The 23,197-nt window shown below is 38.6% G+C and overlaps 1 protein-coding gene and 1 non-coding gene across 2 annotated transcripts in view; both read left to right on the top strand.

Moving 5' to 3' along the window:
- The window catches only part of DNAH14 (dynein axonemal heavy chain 14), a 193,830-nt gene that overhangs the window by 75,676 nt on the left and 94,957 nt on the right, over window positions 1-23,197 (top strand). The window contains exons 24-37 of the mRNA XM_036235400.1: window positions 721-892; window positions 3,757-3,861; window positions 3,943-4,061; window positions 4,804-4,878; window positions 5,428-5,515; window positions 6,676-6,929; window positions 7,651-7,882; window positions 8,611-8,664; window positions 10,099-10,244; window positions 11,647-11,715; window positions 12,334-12,520; window positions 13,339-13,415; window positions 18,484-18,655; window positions 22,159-22,248. Of these exons, the coding sequence (XP_036091293.1) occupies window positions 721-892; window positions 3,757-3,861; window positions 3,943-4,061; window positions 4,804-4,878; window positions 5,428-5,515; window positions 6,676-6,929; window positions 7,651-7,882; window positions 8,611-8,664; window positions 10,099-10,244; window positions 11,647-11,715; window positions 12,334-12,520; window positions 13,339-13,415; window positions 18,484-18,655; window positions 22,159-22,248 (1,840 nt within the window). The remainder of the gene's footprint in view (window positions 1-720; window positions 893-3,756; window positions 3,862-3,942; window positions 4,062-4,803; window positions 4,879-5,427; window positions 5,516-6,675; window positions 6,930-7,650; window positions 7,883-8,610; window positions 8,665-10,098; window positions 10,245-11,646; window positions 11,716-12,333; window positions 12,521-13,338; window positions 13,416-18,483; window positions 18,656-22,158; window positions 22,249-23,197) is intronic.
- Window positions 3,380-3,498, top strand: LOC118613489. The gene has a single exon (XR_004955498.1). It is a non-coding gene; the product is annotated as a 5S ribosomal RNA (ribosomal RNA).

Here is a 23,197-nt window from a genome sequence, read left to right as displayed (position 1 = left end):
ATGCTTTAAATAGCATTTGGGCATAAATGAGAGTTACTTTGGACCATGGGAAAGAACAGCCGGTCTAGACAATTGTTGAATATTCTACCCTTTCTTTTTATTCATAGTGCTCAAATCTTTTTTCTTTCTTTTTATCCTGTCACGCCCAAGCCCTCAAGCAATTCTAGAGTAGTATTAGTAGCTGGTGGCAATCGAAGCCACAAGCACTCTCCCACAAACTTCACGCTGAACCTGCTTTATGTTTCCCTATCCTCTAAGATGAGATCATTACTAATGGAAGTTGAATGTTCTCGTGAACACCTCCACACTCTTGCTCCTGGGCCAGGTGCCCTCGGCGGTTCTCTTTGTGTGGGAGTGCCGTGTCTCCTTTAATGCCCAGGTCGAGCAGCTCCTTCTCCAAGAAACTCTCCCCAGATCCCGCTTCTCTAGAATTGTGGTAGCCATTGTTTTATTACATTTCGCTTCCACTTACTTGATGTAGAACTTGTTTATATCTATCGTTTACCTCCTCACTAAGTGATGGATGTATATCTGATTTCTTCTAGTATGTCCTACGATTCGCATCACTGGTACATAATAGGCACTCGAAAAATATCTTTAATTAATGACTGGTCAGCAAAAATGTAACATCTCAAACCATTTTGCAAATTGGGGAATTTAGACTATAGATTTTAATTATACCTTCAAAAAATAAGACTACCTCTAATTTTCTTCTTAAAGGCAGCTCCCAGCAGAAGCAAAACTCTTCTCTCATGTGATTTCTCTGTGGAAAGAAATAATGTTAAAACTACAAAACAAACTGGATGCTTTGCAAATAGCCACCTCTGCAGGAGTCCTTGAAATTCTGCAAAATTGCAACATACATCTTGAATACATAAAGAAAAGTCTTGAGGTAAAACAATAGCAGTCCTAAAGTGGAGAATCATTTAACCCTCAAAATGCCGTGCATGCAGATTGTCTTCTCTACTTTAGCTGCCAATGCTATTGCAAACTCTCCCCATCTATAGGGTGAATGACACTACTATCCAAAGGCGGGGAAAGGGAATGGACCAAAATGACTTTAGGCAAAGTATCAAATTTTTACGTGCCTGGGTTTCCTTATCTTTAAGTTGGGAGTAATCACAGTGCCTACTTTGAGGGGCTTTGTGCTAAAGGAGGTAACACATTTAAAGCAGGAGAGCTGGCACAGAGAAGGTTCTCAATGAGTGTTATGTATATTAGCACGACTATTATTATTAAGTTATAAAATCAGCAAAAGTTGACTATTTCGATGATTTTATAAATTATTGATTCATGTATTTTACAACGCCAGAATGTTACATTGTCAGATAGACAATACATATCTTTAAATACTGAGTTTTAATATTTGAGGTTTTGAGATTTGTGAACATACTCACTTCACTTCATAAATCAACACATTTCCTAAGCATTCATCTTTATTCCTTGTTGAACACAAGCCTCAGTGGTTGTGATGACTCCCACACAAGTGGCAGTTATGGCCTGTGGAAGTTCTCTGCCCAGGAAGACCCTCTGCTGTGTACATCTGTGACCCGGGGCAGTCATAAGGGGCCACACTCAGAGTGATCTGGTTGATAATAACCAGCTTACCAAGTGATCATTGAGACAAACTTTCTAATTATTTCTAGCATATCTTTGGATGACTACTAAGCATCATTACCAACCAGTAATTTTCCACTCGTTTATGTACTGAGCGCCTATTTTTTAGCAGGCACTGCTGCTAGATGCTGGGGTTACGAAGGTAAAAGACGTATTCCTTACTATTATGGAACTCAAAAACTATTACAGGCAATAAGAAAGGCAATAGAGATCTTACAGTGGCTGGTATGGCCAAATTAAAGACAGAAAATTAATCCAGCCTGGGAGAAGTGATAATTGACCTAGGTCTTGAAGGAAATACACGGGTTAGCTAGGTAAAAGAGTCCGGGTGTGGGTGGGTGGGTGGGCAGAGGAAGCACAGATGTGGAACTGTCAGCAAGTACAGCACGTTCTGAAGTTGTAAACGAGGCGATACAATAGAACATAGATTGTGCATAGGAAAGTGTTGAGAGATGAGATGCTCCAGGTAAGCAGGGGACAGATAACGAAAGGCCTTAAATGTCACAATGAATTTTGACTTTATTGAGTAGCCACTGAAGGATTTTAAACAGGAGAGTGAAATTATTTAATTTAAAAATATCTCCCCAGAAGGAAGCATGGAGTATATTGGGGGCAGTGAGAATAAATACAAAGAAACCAGTTAAAAGACTAGAAATACTGGGGGACGAAAGTAAGACCATGATGTGGATGAAAGAAAATGGCACCAGGAGCTTCAGATAGGTAAGGAGAGGACAAAAGAAAGGGGTCCAGGATTCTGCCTAGATTTCTGGCTTGGCCAACAAAGTGAAAGATGATCACGCTACAGAGACAGGAAGTAGAGGAGGAGGAGACTCACATGGGAAGAAGTTTCATATCTATTGAAAATCTAATTCTTAAGAGATAATCAAGTAAACATCTTCAATCAGCAGTTGGTTCTATAGATCAGGGGCAGAGGAAAGTGGTCTGAGGGAAAGAGCGGGTGGGGATGTATCGAGTAGAAAAGCACATGCGTAGAAGAGTGATGAGAACGGAACTCGAGAGATGCCACCATTAAAGTGTGGGGGATGAAGAGGGATCTTGAAGGCAAATGATAAGCGGCTAAGAGATGAAGAAAAACAGAGTGGAATCCCAGAAGTCGAAATGAAGGGCAGCATCAACAGCCGTGGAAGCATCATGTACATGAACGCTGAAAAGCATCCAGTAAATTATTAACGGGTTTGGATGGCAGAGCATGAAGATGATTGAGAGATGAGCAAGTAAAGATTCTGAGTTCATAGACTCCCTTTTCAAGAACTTTGCAAAGAGAAGGTGGGTAAGTAGACAGTAGCTAGAGAAGAACAAAGGGAGAGAGAAGGTTTCTTATATTTTTAGTGAAATTTAAGAGGGAAGCCTATTGCAAAGGAGAGATCGAAGATACAGAATAGCTTAGCCTGGCATGAGGGTAGACGTGTCTTCTGAAAAGAAGAATAAGAGTTAAAACTGGTGTGAATGGAGCTAAGTTGTGGGGAGGGATGAAATACAGGAATTCTCTGTCCAGTAGAATGTGAGGTGACCTTTTGAAATGGCAACTCATTGTCAAAGAGGATAGGGAAATAACAGCAGAAATTTGGGAGCAGAGAGAGCAGGTAAATTGTGCCAAAATACAGTGTTTTATTAATGATCGATAATACAATAACGTGTGTGCCTGTGCATGCGTGTGTGTGCACGGGTGGGATTTTTTTGTCTTTATTTTTGTTTTGATTTTTATTTGTTTTAGCTTTTCTTTTATTAAAAATCTCTTTTAGTCTATGGCCATGCCACCCTGAACAAGCCCAATCCTGTCTGATCTCGGAAGCTAAGCAGGGTCGGGCCTGGTTAGTACTTGGATGGGAGACCACCTAGGAAGACCAGGTGCTGTAGGCTTAAAAAATAAGGGATTGTAAGATGTCAAGGTCCTTGCAATCTGTGAGGTCAACCAAGGGTTGCCTCGCTTAAAAAAAAAAAAAAAAAGTTTCTTTTAGCAATTTAAGTGTAGCTTTCACTGAGCATGGGCTGTTATTTTGACTGATGATGCTGTGTACACTGCAACTTTAATATTGTGGCTTTTGGGCGTAAACGTAGGATGTGATTCGTATCATGATTAAACGTATTCTGAATTACACGTCTTCTGGTTCTGAACAGGACTACCTGGAAATTAAAAGAACAATTTTTCCAAGATTTTACTTTCTTAGCAATGCTGAACTTCTTGACATTCTAGCGGAGAGCAGAAATCCTGAGTCTGTACAGGTAATATTCTTTGCTCAGCAATATTATTTCCCAACCAAGTCAGAATGTTATAAAGTTATTGACATTTGTTTCTGGTCACAGCCTCATCTTGTGAAATGTTTTGAAAATGTAAAACAATTATTGATATGGAAAGAAGAAATCGGCCCTCCTACCGTGATAATGCTCATATCTGCAGAAGGAGAGAGTCTTGTGCTGCCAAAGTATGATATTTATGTTACAAACTAAGCATTTAGATCCTGTAAAACTTGATGTAAAATCTCTGCTTGGAAATTGCTGATATTTCATGGAAGTTTGCTAAGTAAACCATTTCTTCAGAGATAATGTATTCATGCAGAATTTTATATCTATATTAATATTATCCTGAAAGCCAACACGAGGTTTATTATTTAAACATAGATAGGAAGGAAATTTGCTATTTGCTTGGGGTTATAGGTGCAGAAGCTGCTGCTCTAACTGACCTCCGGTTTTGTCAGGAATGGCTGCCTGCTAGGGCCCCCCATTACGCTGGCCCAGTTCGCCAGCCTTGCATGGGCTCCCTCATTTTTGGAATGTAGCTCCTGCTGTGAGTGAATTTAAAAAATGCTGTACCACGCTCCTCCTCCTAATTCGATCTTTACCTAAGCTTACTATTTCAAAGATCCAATGAGAAATCAAAAAAAAAAAAAGTTTTGTAATGTAATTTATCTATTTCGTAAATTCATATTTAAAGGAAACTCTTAATTTTGTAAATTCATGGTTTTGATGTCAGAATTTCCTAAAGCTAGGTGATATGTTTTCTGCATAGTTTTTTCCATTAAGATCCAGAAAAACCAAAAGCTATTACAGAATTAGAATTCTTTGGTCCATGAATGTTAAGCGTAGAAAACTTAGTCTACAGGTTTATCAAAGGAATGAAACATTAATAAAAATAATTCTTCATTTATTATTTTTGAAAAATTATAGGAAAATTCGCGTAAGAAGTGCTGTAGAACAGTGGCTGGTAAATGTAGAGAAAAGCATGTTTGATATGCTGACAAAGTAAGTACAATGTTCAAATCTTAAAATTTTTGTATACATGTACATATATTTTTAACTTGGTTTTCTACTAATCTAAGTGGTAAGTATCCACAGAAATATATGAAGCAAAAGTCATTCATGACATGGGTTTTGATAAAACGTGATGGCAAAATAATCATTTTTACAGTGTAAAATTCATCTGGCAGTTTCAGCCTAGTCCTCAATATTGTAGAAATTATTTTTGAAAATGATTTTACCATGAATAGTATTAGAAATTCAAAGCTAACACATATCATCTCCTAGTTTAATATAGTTTTTCCATCCCAGAGACTCAATAACCTCATCGGAAAAGTGCAGATGATATTTAAAAGGAATTTAAAGAATATGCATTATGCACAACTCAAGGCTCTATTAATGCTATTTGGTCCCATGCATATACCTAAATTAGAACAACAAAAAAAATCAGATATCCTGAAGATAAGTTCCGCTGTGATACTGTCATATCTGATCATTAAATGGCCACAATCAATGATTAGGTATAAATAATATAAATAATTTTTCGTTTTTTAGATTTGTGAGCCAAGGAGTTGAAGACTGGAGCCACCAACCTTTTTCTCTGTGGGCGATGTCTCACCCAGGACAAGTGGTGCTCGTTGTGGTAAGTGCATGCTGCTTTGCTGTGTAAGTATTTAACTGCACACACATGTACACCCTGCCAAAAAAAAAAAGCAGAGATTTTGAAATGAGTCATTACGAAGCGTATTGGTATGTATAGCTTACTTTGAAAATGCATTAAGAAATAAGATGGACAGATGGATAGATAGATATGTGATAAAGTATAGCTAGCAAAAAGTTAATTGTAGAATACAAATGATGGGTATATATGTATTTATTTTATAATTCCTTCAACTTTTCTATAGTTTGAAAGTTTTCTCAATAAGATGTTGAATGAAAATTTTCCTAGAGACATCACCATATTATTACACTATTATTTTTCTGCTGCTGTCAGTAAAAAGTTACTACAAACTTAATTACTTAAAACAACTCAATTTAGTATCTTCCGTTTGATAGGTTAGGAGGCCAACGCAGGTGTCACGAGCCTAAAATCAGGGTGTCAGCAGGGCTGCGGTCCTTTCTGGGGGCTCTTGGGAAGACACCATTTCCTCGTCTTTTTCAGCTTCTAGAGGCCTCTGGTGTTTCTTAGCTTGGCTTCTGTCATCTTCAAAGCTAGCCGTGTTGCCTCTCTCTGACCATTCTCTATAGTCCTAACTCCCTCCGCAAACAGGCAGAAAGAGATCTCCAATTTTAAGGGTCCACGTGATTACACTGGGCCCACTCAGATAACCTGCAAGCCTCTTGGCATACCCCCCTCCATTAACTTTAAGAGATGGATCAAATAACAGAAGTTACATAAAGTACCTGAAAACTGTGATTATAGACTTAACATATTCTAGAGATAGTACTTCTGACTTCAACTGAGGAAACAGTACTGATTTCATCTTGGAGTGTTTTACCATTATGACTGTCCCCAAGTTATTACTTAGCCTCGTGATGATGTGTTAAGAATACAACATGTACGAAGTAGAAATATTGTTGATAAATATTTTTCCACTTATTAATGACTAAGACCCCTGCAAGCATCAATCAAAATTTAATCTCTAATACTCAAATAAAATACAAATTTGTAAGCTCTCTGTTTTACACACACACACACACACACACTCACACACGTACACACTACGTGTACTTCAGGAAAACAAATGTTTTCATTTACAAAATTGATGCTTTAATTATCGTATTTATATTTACTTTTTTCAGAGCCAGATCATGTTTTATAACGATTGTGTCAAAAGTTTTGTGAGTTCTCATTCAAGAGGACAGTTGGAAAAAGTCCATGCCGACACGATGCGCCGTCTGGAAGAGGTCGCAGAGCTGGTAGGGCTGGACACCAATAACTCGCGAACAAAAACCGTCCTAGGGGCATTGCTTTCCCTCTGCGTCCACTGCAGAGATATAGTGAGAGATTTGCTTCTTAAAAATATTTTCAATGCAGAGGATTTTGAGTGGACAAGGTAGGTAGATGTCAATTGTTACTCTCCATAAAATAGTTTCTCACATACCCCCTCCGGGTACGTTAATTCTCTATCATAAACTTTGTCAAATCCGATCTTTAATTTTCTAGGATTTTTGGAAATTCTAAGCAGACCGTGCCAGTTTGAGCACCATATTCCGGTGCTCTCTTCTTTCTCTCATCCCTCAGTCCTTTCCCTTCTTTCTGCTTCACCTTCCCGGACTGACTGCTGCCTTCTCAGAGCTGCATTTTCCCTTTTGCTTTTCAGCCAGAGGGCAGTTTTCAATGGGTAGTGAGAGAAGCTCCGCCTCCAGCCTCTCGTTTGCACTGTGTGCTGTCAATGCTGGAAATAGGCTAAGCTGGGAAACAAATCAGAGAACATTTCCAGCCAATTCTCTAACTTAGAATCCCCTTCCACCTACCTAGAGTCAATTACTATACATTTGTACATATGTAGAACTTCAAGTCCAAGTAGGAAACTATAGAAAAGTAGAGCCGCTCAGTTTGGTGGGAAGAGGAGATGAAGTATAAGATTCCTATAACAAATGAGGTTTACTGTAGATAATAAGTATTAATAAGGTTAAAAGACAAAAGCAGTAACAATAAAAATACAATAATTTGTTAATGGGTGCACAAAAGTAAAAGATGTAAACTGCATTTGAAAAAAACAACTAAAAGTAACTTTGCCCCAATAATATGAGCATTTACAATATTGTTTTCAGACATTTGCAATATAAATGGAATGAGAAACAGAAGTTGTGCTACGTTTCTCAAGGAAACGCCAGTTTCACTTATGGCTACGAGTACTTGGGCTGTACCTCACGACTGGTTATCACGCCTCTCACTAACAGATGCTGGCTGACTCTCACTGGAGCTCTGCACTTTAATCTAGGAGGCTGCCCCTGTGGCCCAACAGGTACCGGGAAAACCGAGAGTGTCAAAGACCTAGCAAAAGTGAGTGGTATTATACTCAGAATAAAAACTTTTTTTTAGTCACACCAGCTTTAACAGTACCTGAAATTTACACCATTTGTGCTGTTAGGATGTTCATAACGTATAACTAGCACATTTATTAATTCATGCAATTCATAAATTAATTTTTGAATGCCTGTTACGTGCTTGGACTTGGGATCTCAGTGAAGCCAAGATATGCTTTGTATTTACTTGGATTACTGTTATACTAACCGACTGACATATGAGTGGTAGTTTCGTTTCCCTGCGCCTTCCTTGATTCTTTTATTCTGAGCCCTATGCACAGACTTTCACCTAGTCTTTGTGATTAATAACTGAGAGAGAGAGAGAGGGAGAGAGAGAGAGAGAGAGAGAATGTGTGTGTGTGTGTGTGACAGACAGGCAGGCAGACAGACAGACAGACAGAAGTAACTGATGAAAGCAAAGGATACAGTTTATGACACCACTAAATGTTTCCTTCTCAGTTTTTTTAATTCATTGATGTGTTTAAAAAACATAACCTAAATGTTCCATGTACAAATAAACTGAACTATAACTGTATATCTGCATTTCTATATCGTTCTTGAATTTCTATATTTGGCATGTGATTCATCTTTAATTGCAAAACTTTCCTCAAAAGAATAAAGACGTTTTATTACTCTAGGAGTTTAACATTAATATTTTGTGTCATAATATAAGAAATATATTAAAATAATATTTTTGTTTCCCAGTCCTTAGGCAAACATTGTGTGGTGTTCAACTGTTTTGAGGATTTGGATTATAAGGTAAAGATTATTTGTATGTACTCAGAAAAAAACGTTGCACACATAGAAGAAAAATTCATTGAGGTTTGAAAGGATAAGCAAAATGTCTTACAGAGAGACATTAAGTAATAATAGAACTGTAAATGCTATTAATTATTTTAAAATAATAGAATAGAAACTTAGAATGTAATATAAACTTCAAACATTATACAGTTTGCTTTTATTCGACTGAACTACTTCTTAAGACTGGTTTTCAAATTTCTTCACAGGATATCTTTCCAAACAAAATCTAATGTGGAACCTGAATATATATTAAAAAAATTAAGAGTACTGCTTTATTCATATAAATTTATAAGTTCTAACTCTATAATTTACTAAAAAGGTCCATTAGGAACAATGAGTCTATTCTGATTAACACAAAAATTTGAGTCGGTGCGTATAGATGATTACACTTTCATATGTCAGCCTTATTTTGTTTTGGTTGCACATAACCTAAGACATATCTCTGAAATATTTATTAAAATTTCATGTACCTCAGTGCCTGTCACGAATTTACTCAGTTTCAAAACCCTCCACTTCATTTTGGTTTGTACGTTAAGGTCTTTTACATTTTGTTGCTGTCATTTTATTTGCAATTCAAAGCACATTATCTCTGAGATCCTGCATTTCTAATTCGTGCTTACTTAGCACATTAAAAACGCAATGAACATAAATAAGTTGATTAAATTATTATTCCGAAGACTCTTACCTTTTTTTCCTCTGGAAGGAAACTACTTTCCAGTAGGGCGCAGTGGACTGGACATAGAGAGTAGTGAATGAAGCTCTCGCCTGTTGAGCAAAACTTAGAGGGAACCAAAAAACCTAGTAATCGAGATAAATAATACTTTTAATGCAATATTATTTTAGAATGAAAATTAATGCCAAAAAACAAACCATGATAAACAAAATATCAGAATTTTAAATAAAGGCAAATTCTGATTCCTGCAGCCGGAAGGAGGAGCCAGTTTCTGTATCGGGGTCTGAGGGGCTCTCTCCCCCTCTCTGGCTCTCTCATCCCTTCTTCCTCCCCCCCACGCCTAGCTAAGGCTCCTCGTTGAGTTCTGGTGTTCCTCAGCCAGCATTCGGTCCTGTTTGGCTGTTTGGCCTGACAGCGTTTTTGTTTGTTTTGTTGTTTTGTTTTAGCTGCCAGCATTTACAATCCAGGCGCATGCAGAAGAATCATGCAAATATAAGCCGTGGCCCTACCTTGATGGCCCCCGTGAGCATCAGTTTGCTACTGCGTGTTTAGGCTCTTATAAGAGACAGAGTAGTTGACCCGTGCAGGAGTTTGAGTAGCTTTCAACATGAAAACAGTGCTTGGTTTGGGTAAAACGGGAAAAACATGCAGAAATTAATGTCCTGGTAAAAATTTTCACCTACATTTTAATTTTAGTAATCTTTTTTTTTTTTTTTAAGATAATAGGAAAATTCTTCTTTGGACTAGTTCAGTCAGGAGCATGGTGTTGTTTTGATGAATTCAATCAAATTGACGTGCAAGTTCTGTCAGCGATCGCCTCACAGATCCTAACAATTAAGGCCGCAAAAGATAGCTATTCTGTCAGGTACTGTTGAATACATTTATACCTTTGGACTGCGGATTTGGTCTACATTTACTGTTTAGTTCATTATTAGTGAGTATTTTTTCTACACTCAGTGCTTAGGTGCGGGTGGTAAGGTTCTAAGCACAGACCAAGAAGGAAGGCACTTATCTAGAAGTTTCTTTTGCTTGGCAAATAATGTAAAAAATGTATAACTAAGTTTCGTGCCAACTCAGAGGTATCCAAACTTGCCCAAACTTGGAACAACCTCCAGGACAATGATGCAAATATATTCTGATTTTTTTTTTTTTTTTGAGTTTAAATTCTCTTGGTACCTTTTCATCTCTCTCATGATATTTCATTTGAAGAAAGCAAAGTTTTTCCCTAGAATTCTATATTAAAAAAAAAAAACCATAATTATACTGGCCACATACCTGAAACTCCCTCTTAATCCCATTTCTCTGAATTATTATAGTTTAATTGAAAAATCTTATAATAACAGTATTCGTATGTTAGGATTACTAACGTTTAAGAATCCAAACAAAAATTATTTTCTCTTCAGATAAATTCGGAAGCTCAGGTGATTTACTTTATGGGCATAATTGGATTTGTATCTTTAAAATTTCTGTTACGGTCTGATATTGCTAACGTTTCTTTTGCAATCTAATATTTCTAACTCGGGCTACTGGACACTCACCTCTAGCTTTATGCTCGAGGATTTGCTCAAAATCAGAGCCGATGCGACGAGGCCTCGCAGGCCTGTGGGTGGAAGCGGGGGCCGCAGCGACCCACGTTCCACCAGGTCTTTGGCACGTCTCAGCCCCTGCCGAGTTTTCCGAGTTTCCCTCAGCTCTGTCCTCCGGCTCTGTCCCGTCCTGTCTCACTCCAGTCTCCTTTCCTGTTCCGCCGCCCTCGTTGGCGTCAGCTGCCCGTGGAATCACTAGACGATTTCTCCCCACTGTCTCTGTCACTGGCGTCCACGTGAAGGGCTCTGTATCACACTGTTCCCAGCATTATTTAATCGGGGAGGAGGGGCAGCCTGTGCTCCGCCCTGAAACAGAAGCTCTATGGCGTGGCCGTTCTGTGCTTCACCACGTCGTCCAGGCAGAGCTTTTGGTCCCATGGGTCCCCTCAGGTTCTTCGTCCTGGGTATGTCATTCAGATGTGTCCCTTCCAGCCTCAGGCCCCACAGAACTCTTCAGACATGTTCAGACATGATCGAATAAATCAGAATCCCTGCAGGGCTAACAGTTTTGGCTTAAGATATGCTTTTCCTCTCCTCGTACCATTGTTTCTTCCCAGCATGCTCTCTTTGGATTTTAATGTAACACAGCCTTAGAAAAGCTCCCACCTCACTCGTAGTTTTAACATACTTCGGCCTTGAGAAAACAATTCTCCTAGTGACGAATACTGTAATGTCTTGTAGGTTTGTATTGGAAGGAAAAGAAATTCGTATTAACATGTCTTGTGCAGTATTTGTCACCATTAATTATGAGTAAGTATCAGTTCATCTATACTAGGAGTGGACATGGGACAAAATACTTTTCTTGAATCTTAACCGTAGATGGAGTTGTCTGACATCATATATCTCTTCATTTACCCACTCGCCCCCCCCTTGAACCTCTCCACTACCCACATCATTTATAAATAGCTACAACTCTTCTCTTATCCATATGGACAATCTCACATTACACTTCTAAACAAGGGGTGTTTTCACTTCATGAATAGCCAGAGAGAAAGAAAAAGGTCATCAGTTTGTCACAAAGAGGACACAGAAAAGCTGACAAGAGTAGCAGAAGGAATAGGACGATCATCATTATAGGGCCGGAGGCTGGGCGGGTTCAATAAATACCTGTTGCCGGAACGTTACGCTGGTCCGGGGCATCGGAGGGGACTCCTGTGAGGTGGCTCGGAGGAGGCACAGGATGAAGACCATACACCGAGAAGCTTTGCGAGATGAGAAATACAATAGAAACTACCTTAGAAACTTGTTTTCAGATAAAAGTCACATAGAAAGCCAATAGAATTTGGGGGGGATAGTTGTACTGTGTGGTACCTCACTTAAAAACTGAAAAGTGGTGTTTTGTTTGTCTGTTTTTCTTCTCCTCTTAAGAAACGGAGGTCGAGTAGAACTCCCAGATAACTTAAAATCTCTATTTCGCCCAGTGGCAATGATGACGCCCCATTATCAAATGATTGCTGAAATAATCCTGTTTTCTGTTGGTTTCAAATCTGCAAAATCACTCTCCAGAAAACTAGTGAACACTTACGAATTGGCTAGCAAACAGCTCTCACAACAGGTAATGAATTGCTTTTCTCAAATAAAGGTAATTAATTATATAAAACTTTTCTGGTATTGGTCCAGGAATGACCTGGAAAAATAATGAATTTAGAATCCCAACTGCATATCAAGTCCATACCCCAACTTGGATGTAAGGTAATAGGTAAAGTCAGACAAGGCTTCTCACCTTTCCTCCAAGATCTGGGGAGAATAATCAAATATCTGATATTTTAAATTATAGACAGGAAAGTTAACATTTAGAGTCGTGGTTTTCAAACTTTATTGTGCATCAGAATAATTCGGAGGACTCGTTGAAACACTAATATTTGGACCTTACCACAGCTTTCGAATTGTCTGGGGTAGGGTTAGAGAATTTACATTTCTAACCAGGTCTCAGGTGTTCCCGATGTCGCTGATCTGAGCAGTACCACAATTTGAAAATTATTGTTCTGTTGTTCAAATACTCAGCTTAATGAGTATTTGTTTGTAACCCAAAATAATTAGGACAGCTGGCCACATCATTTCCAAAGTGTTCCTCTTTACAATATTTTTTTTCAATTCATCTCTCTATTTCAGAGAAAATTTAATTTAGAAACTGATAGTTTTTAACACCTTTAATACTTACTCATTGTTCTTTAAGAAAGAGACTTTTAAGAGTTCCAGTTTCAGAGAGAAGTGAGAGCATTAGAAGCAAAATTGAGAGTTTCTTCGATCCATGTTGCTGTTTCTCTTCGTAGCGTAGTTGATTAGTGATTTAACTGTATACTCTTTGCATTTATTGCCAAATTCATTTTTTCTTCAGAAACTTAATAATTCAAATATTTTCATTTTTGATAGGATCATTATGATTTTGGCTTGAGGTCACTGAAGACAATTATAATAATGGCTGGAAAGAAGAAACAGAAATTTAAATGGTCAGTTGAATTTTTAGTTGTTAGGTCAAAGGGAGTTATATAACACTGGAAAAATAATATGTAAAATTTTAAGTAATGTTAAGATAAAATAAGAAGTTCCCAGAGTATCACAGTAAAATATGGTGGAGATTATTAAGAATATGAAAGAAGGAAAAAAATGCCCCAAATCCAAAAAAATATACCTTATCTTTACATAATAAAATATATATTAGAATAAAAGACCCCACGTAGAAGAGCAATAACTCAATGAGGAATGTGAAACCTGTATGAATATACCTATATGAGGTATGTATAAAACCCATACGAAGAAAACATTAAAACACAATTTAAAGACACAAATGAAAACATGAATAAATGAACTAATACACCACATACTTAATATCTTAAAGGACTTAACATCATAAAGATTTAAATAAATGTTAATTTATGAATGAAATGCATCCGAGTAGAAATACCAAAGGTATTGTTTGTTTGTTTGCCTGCTTGCTTGCTTGTTTTTCGGCAAGCTGATCTTAAAGTTTACATATAGAAAAATGGGCAAGGAACATCAACAAACAGTTCTCAGAAAAAGAAATGTGAAAGTCCTTTAAATACATGAAAGTATGCTCGACTCCACTCATAATGAAAGAAATCCCTACTAAAATTACACTGAAATATTGTTTGTCATTTATCAGATGGACAAAAATATAAACGTTGGATGAAACTCCTGTTGGTGAGGCTATAGGGAAAGTAGGCATTCTTTGTCATTATGTGATCGTTTGGGGGCTGTATCAATGTATTACCTATTAAAAAAATAAATGAAAAAAAACATGAGTATGTTACAAAAGGATATATCAATACACTGTATGAAATTTTAGGCAAATTTTGTAGATCATTTATGGATACATACAGAGGTAGTAAAAAGTACAAACTGTTGGGAAGGGAAAGAACAAGGGATAAGGCTTTCGCTCTACTATAATATTTTATTTCTTAATAAAAGAACAGGCATGTATTACAAAGTGGCCTATATAATATTAATCACATGTATGTAAGTGTCTGTTAAAAATTGTAAATATTTTTAAATAATTGTAAAAAGTTAAAGATGAGTAGTAGCAAGTACCAGCTCCCTGACGTCATGTCCTCTAGTCTTTCTTATGCTCATCTGTCTGTAGCATGTGATGCTGTTGGGTAGCATTTTATCCACAGTGGAACTTTCAAAATTGGAGTCAGTCCTCTTGACCCCTGCCACTGCTTTAGCAACCAGGTTTACGTGACATTCTTCATCTTTTGTTGTCATTCCAACAGTCTTCGTGGCATCTTTGCCAGGAATAGTTCCTATCTCAAGAAACCACTTTCCTTGCTCATCCATGAGAAGCAACTCCTGACCTGTTACTTTTATTATGAAATCTCATAGTTCAGTCACATCTGTTCAGACTCCATTTCTAATTCTATTTCTCTCTCGCTATTTTCACCACATCTGCACTTACTCCCTCCACTGAAGTCTTGAACCCCTTAAAGTCGTCCAAGAGGATTGGAATCACGTTCTTCCAAGCTCTTGTTAATGTTGATATTACGACCTCTTCCCGTGAATAATGAGTGTTCTTAACATCATCTAGGATGAGGCATCCTTTTCAGAAGATTTTCAATTTGCTTTGCCCAGATCCATCAGAGGAATCACTGTCTATAGCATCTGTAACCTTACAAAATTTATTTCTTAAATAATAAGATCTGAAAGTTGAAATTTCTCTTCGATCCGTGGGCTGTAGAATGGCTGTGTGTTAGCAGACGTGAAAACAATATTAATCTCATTGTCCGTCACCACCCAAGCTCTTGGGTGACCAAGTGCATTGTCAATGAGCAGAGTCATATTTAGAAAGGAATCTTTTTTTTTTTTTTTCTGAGCAATAGATCTTAACAGTGGGCTTGATATATCCAGTTTAACATGGTGTAGACAGATATGCTGTCCTTCAGGCTTTGTTGCTCCATTTATAGAGCGCAGGCAGAGTAGAGTTAGCATAATTCTTAAGACACTAGGATTTCCAGAATGGCAAATCACCACCAGCTTTAACTTAAAGTCACCAACTGTATTAGCCTCTAACAGAAGAGGCAGCCTGTCCTTTGAAGGTTTGGAGCCAGGCACTGACTTCTCTCTAGCTATGAAAGTCCAAGATGGCATTCTCTTCCAATATAAGGCTGTTTGATGTACATCGAAAATCTTTTATTTAGTATAGCCACCTTTATGAGGTATCTTGGCCAGATCTTCTGGATAACGTGCTGCAGCTTCTATATCAACACTTGCTGCTTCACCCTGAATTTAATGTTATGGAGACGGCTTCTTTCCTTAAACCTCTCAACCCGCTAGCTTCCGACCTTTCCTCTACAGTTTCCTTACCTCTCACAACCTTCGTAGTATTAAAAAGAGTTAGGTCCATGCTCTGGATTAGGCGTTGGCTTAAGGGAATGTGGCTGGTTTGATCTTCTGTCCAGACCACAAAAACTTTCTCCGCATCAGCAATAAGACTGATTCGCAGTCTTATCATTCGCGTGTTCGCTGGAGTAATGGTTTTAATCTCCTGCAAGAACTTCTGCTTTGACTTCACAACTTGGCTAAGTGTAAGAGGCCCAGCTTTCAGCCTATCTCAGCTTTCGGCACACCTTCCTTGCTAAATTTAATCATTTCCAGCTTTTTATCTAAAGTATGTGTAACTCTTCCTTTCACGTGAAAACTTAGAGGCCATCACAGGGTTATTAACTGGTCTAATTTCGATATTGTCATGTCTCAGGGAACAGGAAGGCCTGAGGAGGGAGGGAGAGGGGAGGATGGCTGGTCAGCGGAGCAGTCAGAACACACAGCATTTATCCGTCGAGTTCACCGTCTCCTATGGGTGCCATTCGTGGCTCACCAAAACAATTACAACAGTCACATCACATGTCACTGATGACCGATCACCATAACAACTATAATAATAATGAAAAAGTTTAAAATATTGTGAGAATTACCAAAATATGACACAGAGACATGAGGTGAGGAAATGCTGTTGAAGAAGCCTTGCTCAACGCCGACACCTTCAGTTTGTAAAAAACCACAGATTCTGCGAAGGGCAATAGTTGACATTTATCTAGAGCTCTCATTTTTTGTTCAGAAATGACATCAGATAGACCCCGAGGTAATCCCAGATGCCAGTCCCAAAATTATTGTTTCGTACAATTTTAGTGAAGTGGTGTTTTTATATTGGATACAAGGTATCGTTACTATATAATATTTTATATAAGCTATTATTCCTCCCTATCTATATTTAATACTTACCCCCAACCAGACATATATTCAGCCTTATAATTTTTTTTTTTATTATTCTCTAATGTAAAGGAAGATCTGTCTTGGGAAAAAAAAAAATGTGAAAAGGGTCAAGGTTACTCCCTAGACCCCCAGCAGTAAAGTCCGGCACCCTTTCCCCCCTCGGGTGTGGCCTCCTCACTTTGACTTCAGGCAGACTCTTGCCATCTCCCTGCCAAAACATCTTGAGAAGAGAGACTGAGAGCTGCATTCACAGAGAAACGTAAGCCACTGATGTCAAACCGACGCAGTGAGGGTCTCCCATCACGTCCGGGGAGCGATCGTAAGCATGGGTTTCGAAGTCAGAGAGACCCCATGAACCCCAGTTCAGACACTCCCCAGCCGTGTGACATCGGGCATGCTGTTTAATTTTTCCGAGTGTTACTCTTCCTACCGCTTAGGTTGTTGAAAGACGAATATAATAACTTAAAGCAAAGTGCCTAGTGAAAAATACTCAATGAATGTTAGCTGTTTAGCCGTTCTTATTATGGATCAAAGACTTAAAAATCCTCACCCTCCTGACAAAGAATTTCAGGCACCAGTGGCCAAGCGCAGAGGACACTTACAGGGAAATTCGTCTTCCTTCCCAGCTCTAAAATCCCATCATGCTACATGTCGTTACTTTTCTTCCCTTTTGATTACGTGTTTAATATCTAAAAATATGTACTGAAGTGTTTAATATATGAATTATTGCTGCTATGGGCAATAAATATATTATGTGATAACTTAGTATATCAGGAAGCTTTTGTTACAGTCAACAGAAAACTTAAGTTGGCTTAAGCTTAGAGGGAATTTACTATTTCACCCAATCAGAAAATCCAGAGGTGGGGTAGGGTGTGATTACTTTGATCAGAATTTCAGCTTTATCTCTCAGATGTCCTCAGCACTGCAGCCTTCCCTGTATGGTTGGCCAGCTTCCTTTCTGATGGCGAGATAGCTTTTAATAACTGGAGCTATCCACACCGTTGACCTGCAGTCCCAAACCACTCCGAGTGGACAGATCATTGGTCTCCCCCAGAATCACCGTGTCCTGGTTGTCACTGCTCCGTATGACCCATCACCGTAACGCGTCATATTCCTTTACATGAGTATTTGTTATGTCACATTCTCGCTTTCCAAAACTTCCTTGTAACAACTACGGCACAGACATACGACCTTGGCAAGTCAGCTACGGTTACCCTAGAATCTGAACCTGAGGCTAGTGAAGAAAGAAATGGGATATGCGGAGTCCATTCTGGCGAGGGCGGCACCAGTCACCGGGAACAGGGGCAGCGGGCGCTTCCGGCAGCAGCATTGGTGGTACTGCCCTCTGGAACTACTGATGGTGGCCGTCATGTCCTCATGTGACCAGTTCGGCAGTGTGATTTTGGCCAGTGTTCCCGGCTGCACAGCCAGCAAGCCTAGTTCTCTGGCCCGCCTGGCGATTGTTAACAAATCATTTATGCTGTTCTTCGTTCGATATTAACCTGAATTCATTTCTCCTTTTTGCAGCTGAGAAAACCTTGCAGGTGCAATGCATGTCCCTGAATCAGAGACTGGGGAATGTCATTCCCCAGACTGTCCTAGAAAGTCAGGTCCCATCGCTGGAGCCAGGACCAGATTAACCTCATCCGAACCACATAGCTGCTCTGCAGTGAGGGAGGGGCGGCAGGGATATTGGAATAGCCACCTCTGAAAATGAATAGTAATGGCCTTTAATGTCAGCAAGGCACACCTGCTAACTTGTTTTTTTGTGTTTGTTTTTTACCATTAAAGTAACACGAATGGCAATATCTCCGAAGCCGACGAAACTCGGATCATTATTGAAGCCGTAAGAGAAGCTAGCATACCAAAATTTCTTCCAGAAGATGTCCCAGTTTTTGAAAATATTATAGGAGATGCTTTTCTTGAAGCAACAGTCTCAAAAGTAAATCAAGTTGCCTTGGAGGTAATAAGGACTTTGAAAATGGTCACCAGTGATTTAGATGTGGAGGATCAAGTAAGATAAGAAACTAGATGTGGCTTAAAAATATGACAGTTCTTGCTGAAATATCCTATTCATGTTATAATTTGGGGGATAAAAATACTTGGAGATATGTTTTCCCCTTGGAGGGAAAAAAAGAGCCTTCACTGCATCCATTGAAAGGAGAATAAACTGTACTTTTAGGCAAGGAAGGCTGTTGTTACATATTTTGTTTCTCGATTTTCTCATCTTTCAACTAGAAATAATGACTGCTCTTCCTACTTTCAAGGGCTGCTTTGAAAATCAAATTAGATCGGAGTCGTGGAAAAAAGACTTTAAAATGTGACTATTTTGTGATCATTAAAATGACGTATTATAATTGTAGAGCCCTGCATTTTCTCTCTGCTTTCTGGCTCTTCCTAGGCCTTGACCAGGTATCAAGCCATTAAACGTATTGATTTCTTTCCCTGGGACCCTACCCGTCTTTTAAAAATAACATTCTTTAAAGTTTATTTTAGAAAATGTAATATAAACAGCTTTATAATTGTTTGTTCTTTACAATTAATAGGCTGTGCATGTAACTTTATACCCAACGAGCACAGAATACATATTATTTTGAGCACACAGGAAGCAGTGAACGGCATCAAAAAAGACCCATTCATTAGGTTAGGTCGGGAGGTTTGGAAGAGTTTTCCCTTGAAGGCCATCCAGACCATGAGGTTTATAACTGGGTAGCTCTTCCACAATTCTAGCCTGTTTCGAGTTTATATCTTTTCTACGGTCAATTTTGTAAAACTAGACAGTATTCTCATTTCATTCAAGTTTTAAAATGTGTTAATATGGATTTGAACAAACCACCATCTCATGATTCTTTCAGTTTCTTGTTTCTGAAGTCATTCTCCCGGTCATTTCTTCCTTTCGTTATTTGGATTTCTTCATTGATTAGATTACCTATAATTTTATCCAATTTATTATTTTTTCCTTAAAGAACCAGCCTTTTATTTATTTAATTATTTTTAACTCTTTAATATCTATATCAATATTTTTCCATATCTTTCTTTATTCCTCTGGGTTTCGTGTTGCTATTCTTTGTCCAATTTTTGAGTAGGATATCTGGTTTTTTTTTTTACTAATATAAGTTTATAAGACTCCTAAACTTCCTCTAAGCACTGCTTTAGTTATGTATGCCATAAGTTCAGACGTGTAGTTTTCGTAAGAATCGTTTCCAGAAATTCTATAGTTACTGCTTCCTTTTTTCCCTGAGCATTCCTTTAAGACAGATTGTTCATGTGTTTAATTTCCAAGTAAGGAATCTTTTTATTTTCTGGTTTTGTTATTAATCTCCATAGCCTTACTGTGTTATGATCAGAGAATATTGTCATCATTTATCCTCAAGAATTTAGATTTCCTATAGCTTAGGATATAGAATATGTATAGTCTATATATGTATATGTGTGTGAATATTCCATATGCACATGAAAAGAAGGTATATTCTCTTTTCAACTGCACATACAAGGTTTAGGGTGCAGTTTATTTCCATTTATTATGACTTTGTTAAGGAGAATACAAGGTGCTGATGATGAGCCACAGTTCAATGAAGTAAATTAAAGAAGTTTATTACTCACAGGTCCTTGAGGCGTACACGGTGCATGCCTTAAGGAGCCACGTCGGGGGTGAAGGCAGCGTGCAGACAGAGAGAAAGGCAGAACCTGGGGCGCATGCCCTTATGAGGGTCTGCGGACGGAGCACTTTGGGGCTCCCAAGCTAAGGCCGGATCGATCAATCCAAACCAAAAAGGGCAGGGTTTTGGTAAATTCCACAGTGGTCTTATCGCAGGGGCTCACAAGGGGAAGCCCTGGGAGGCAGGGGAGGCTGCCCATCACAAGGGATGTCGGGAGGTATACCTGGATCTACACCGGCATGTTATCCAGGGCACGCGCTTGACTGGGGGCTGTACCATAGAGTAGCTTAGCTAAACTCTCGACACCATTTTATCTAGCTCCCCAGTTATCTTTTTTAGGTCTCCTTTAGCTATAATTACGGTACCGACTTACTCAGTTTACCTTGGACTTCGAGAAGTAAATTAATGTCTCCTATTAGTCTACTTATGTCTACTCTCATGCTTTCTGCTAATAGTTATTACGATGTCATTTCGTACATAAATATCAGTTATTAGTCGTTACGAATTGTACCCTTTTCTATATAGTGCCCTTGTTTTTCTTGTCTACCGTTTTTCGGCTTGAAATCCTCTTTGTTTGTGGAGACTGTTACTCCATTTCACATTTCCATTGCAAACAACCTCCAGAGTGTGCGGGGCCGTTCACTCGAACCAGGGTTAACTGAGAATTCCTGAAACCGTGTCATAGAGGAAGAACTACGGACACGGTTTGTCATCCAGTCGACTCTAGGGAACATCGTGTGCAGCCGTAAATAGTTAACAATAGGATTATCGTTTTATTTCAAAAGCTGCCAAAGTTAGAAATTTGTGAAGACCCTTCGCCAGGCGGGGCGGCCCACCTAAGTATCTCCTCTGTAATTATTCCAATTCTGTTGCTCTGCGCATCCCCTGCTGTCCTCATGCCACACCTGCGTGGCTTCCTGCTTGTGTGCCGGCAGGTACGTAGGCTCCTGCGTCAACGGCAAAGAATTCCCAGGCCTCTGCGTCCAAAACAGCTAGAAGTGCAGGCCTCAAGCGGGCAGTCTCCTAGCTGCATTTCAAAGAGGTTGCTTTGCAAAGCCTTTTCTCCGCCCATTTCCTGCCTTCAGTCAGCTCCTGCCGACTTTTCTGTGTCTCCTTCAGCGGCTTCTCTGACTGCTCCATCGTAGGAATGCAAGGAATGAGCAATAAAGTGCAAGAGGTCAATGAGAAAAAGGATAAATCGGCTTTTTTTTTTTTCTGTCGACATAGTTACCAGTTGTATCCACGGTGAGATGACCACTTTAGAAGGAAGCATGGCTGCTCTTATAATCTGTGTCAAAACGTTGAGTATCTTTCCAAGCTACAGCCACTTTCCGGGATGTTTTAATGTATAACCACATCAAGCCTTCAATTTAGTAAATTTCACTTGCTATCTCAGAGTATTTTTAACATTGAAGCATTAAAATAATTATTACAAAATTGAAACGCTTCCTTATTAGTGATTAGAATTACACCGCGATGTAGACTCCTTTACATTGCATTTTCTTTTAGCGTAGGCTAATTAGACAATTTGTACCGTGATATAGCTAGTTCTTAAATACATCTTAAAGCATGACTTCTTAAATTTGGGAAGGGTGTAGGAATTTGTGGTCTGTGAATATAAAACTCTGGTGTATTGTATTTTGAGTGAAAAGTAAGTTTTCATTCTCAGATTGGTGAAATTAAAAATTTAGAACGACTGCCTTAAAGTACAGCATTTGGTACCTAGTTAGGAGAGATTCTGTAGGATCACATATCAAGAGTTTAATTTGCGACGCATTTTAAATTAATGTACTTATTTTTGTTTCAGAAAGCAATAGCTATTGCAACACAACATTTGGGCTTACAACGATGGCCAGCTCAGAAAGAGAAAATTATACAGTTATATGATCAACTTCAGGTAAGCGTAGATGGCATGTTAGCAATTCTTTGCTCCTGGGTTTTAATAGGTGTGATTAAGGAGGAAAACACCATAATAAAAGAGGCTTTGTTATTTGACACTCACTTTACCTGTCAACAAATTCATCTCTTTCATCTTCTTCTAAGCCCATTGCTTTGCCTTCTTTGAATTTTCTGTTTGGAATGAACAGTGATGAACCATTTGGAAAAACATCAGACTGTGCATTTCCCTAATTACTAGTAAAACTGTACACTCTTTTGTATGTTTATTAGCTATTTGTGTTTTCTGCAAATTGCCAGATTATGGAATGTACTCGTTTTTTTCAATTTGGGTTGTTCATCTTTCCTTGAGTAAATGTACAGACTTCATCATGCATTTTTATATTATACTTTTTTAGTGCTCGTATGCATTGCAAACAAAATATCTGAGTCTTGGCTTTTTGGAAACGTTTACGGTATTCACAGGTGCAGGAGACTTTGCTGCTGCAGCAATAGTTATTGATCTTTTTATGTTTGTGTTTTTGTGTCCTATTCTTAGAAATTTTTTAGAATTTAGGTAGTTGAAGTAGAATTAAATTTGAATTCCCTAGGCCCCACTTTGGCATGTGTACCAATCAGGGTGGCCCGGGGCTGTCATTAAAGGAAAGAAAGAAACTCCATGCCCAGGAATGGTCGGGACTGAATCCCAAGTTTTCAAAATAGGGAAATATAAATATCTCATCTCTTCCATGCTGAGAATTACCCAGGAAGCAGATGAAAGGAAGCGATCCCTTTTGGGGGGCACCTGCATTCAATAACCAAACTTCTTTGGTAAGATGTGCGAACAAAGAGAAGAAAAGGGATATAGAGTCAAACCTTTTACAGTCAGTTTTTGAGAAGGCTGTTCCAATGCCTGATAATATTAGGTGCCTATGGATGGTAGAGAGTGTGGAAGGTCCATGAAATAACTT

The sequence above is a fragment of the Rousettus aegyptiacus genome, unplaced genomic scaffold (genome assembly GCF_014176215.1).
Source record: "Rousettus aegyptiacus isolate mRouAeg1 unplaced genomic scaffold, mRouAeg1.p scaffold_m13_p_18, whole genome shotgun sequence".
NCBI classification, from domain to species: Eukaryota; Metazoa; Chordata; class Mammalia; order Chiroptera; family Pteropodidae; genus Rousettus; species Rousettus aegyptiacus.
The sequence above is the reverse complement of the archived record's forward strand: the minus strand, read 5'-3'. Positions and strand labels throughout refer to the sequence as shown.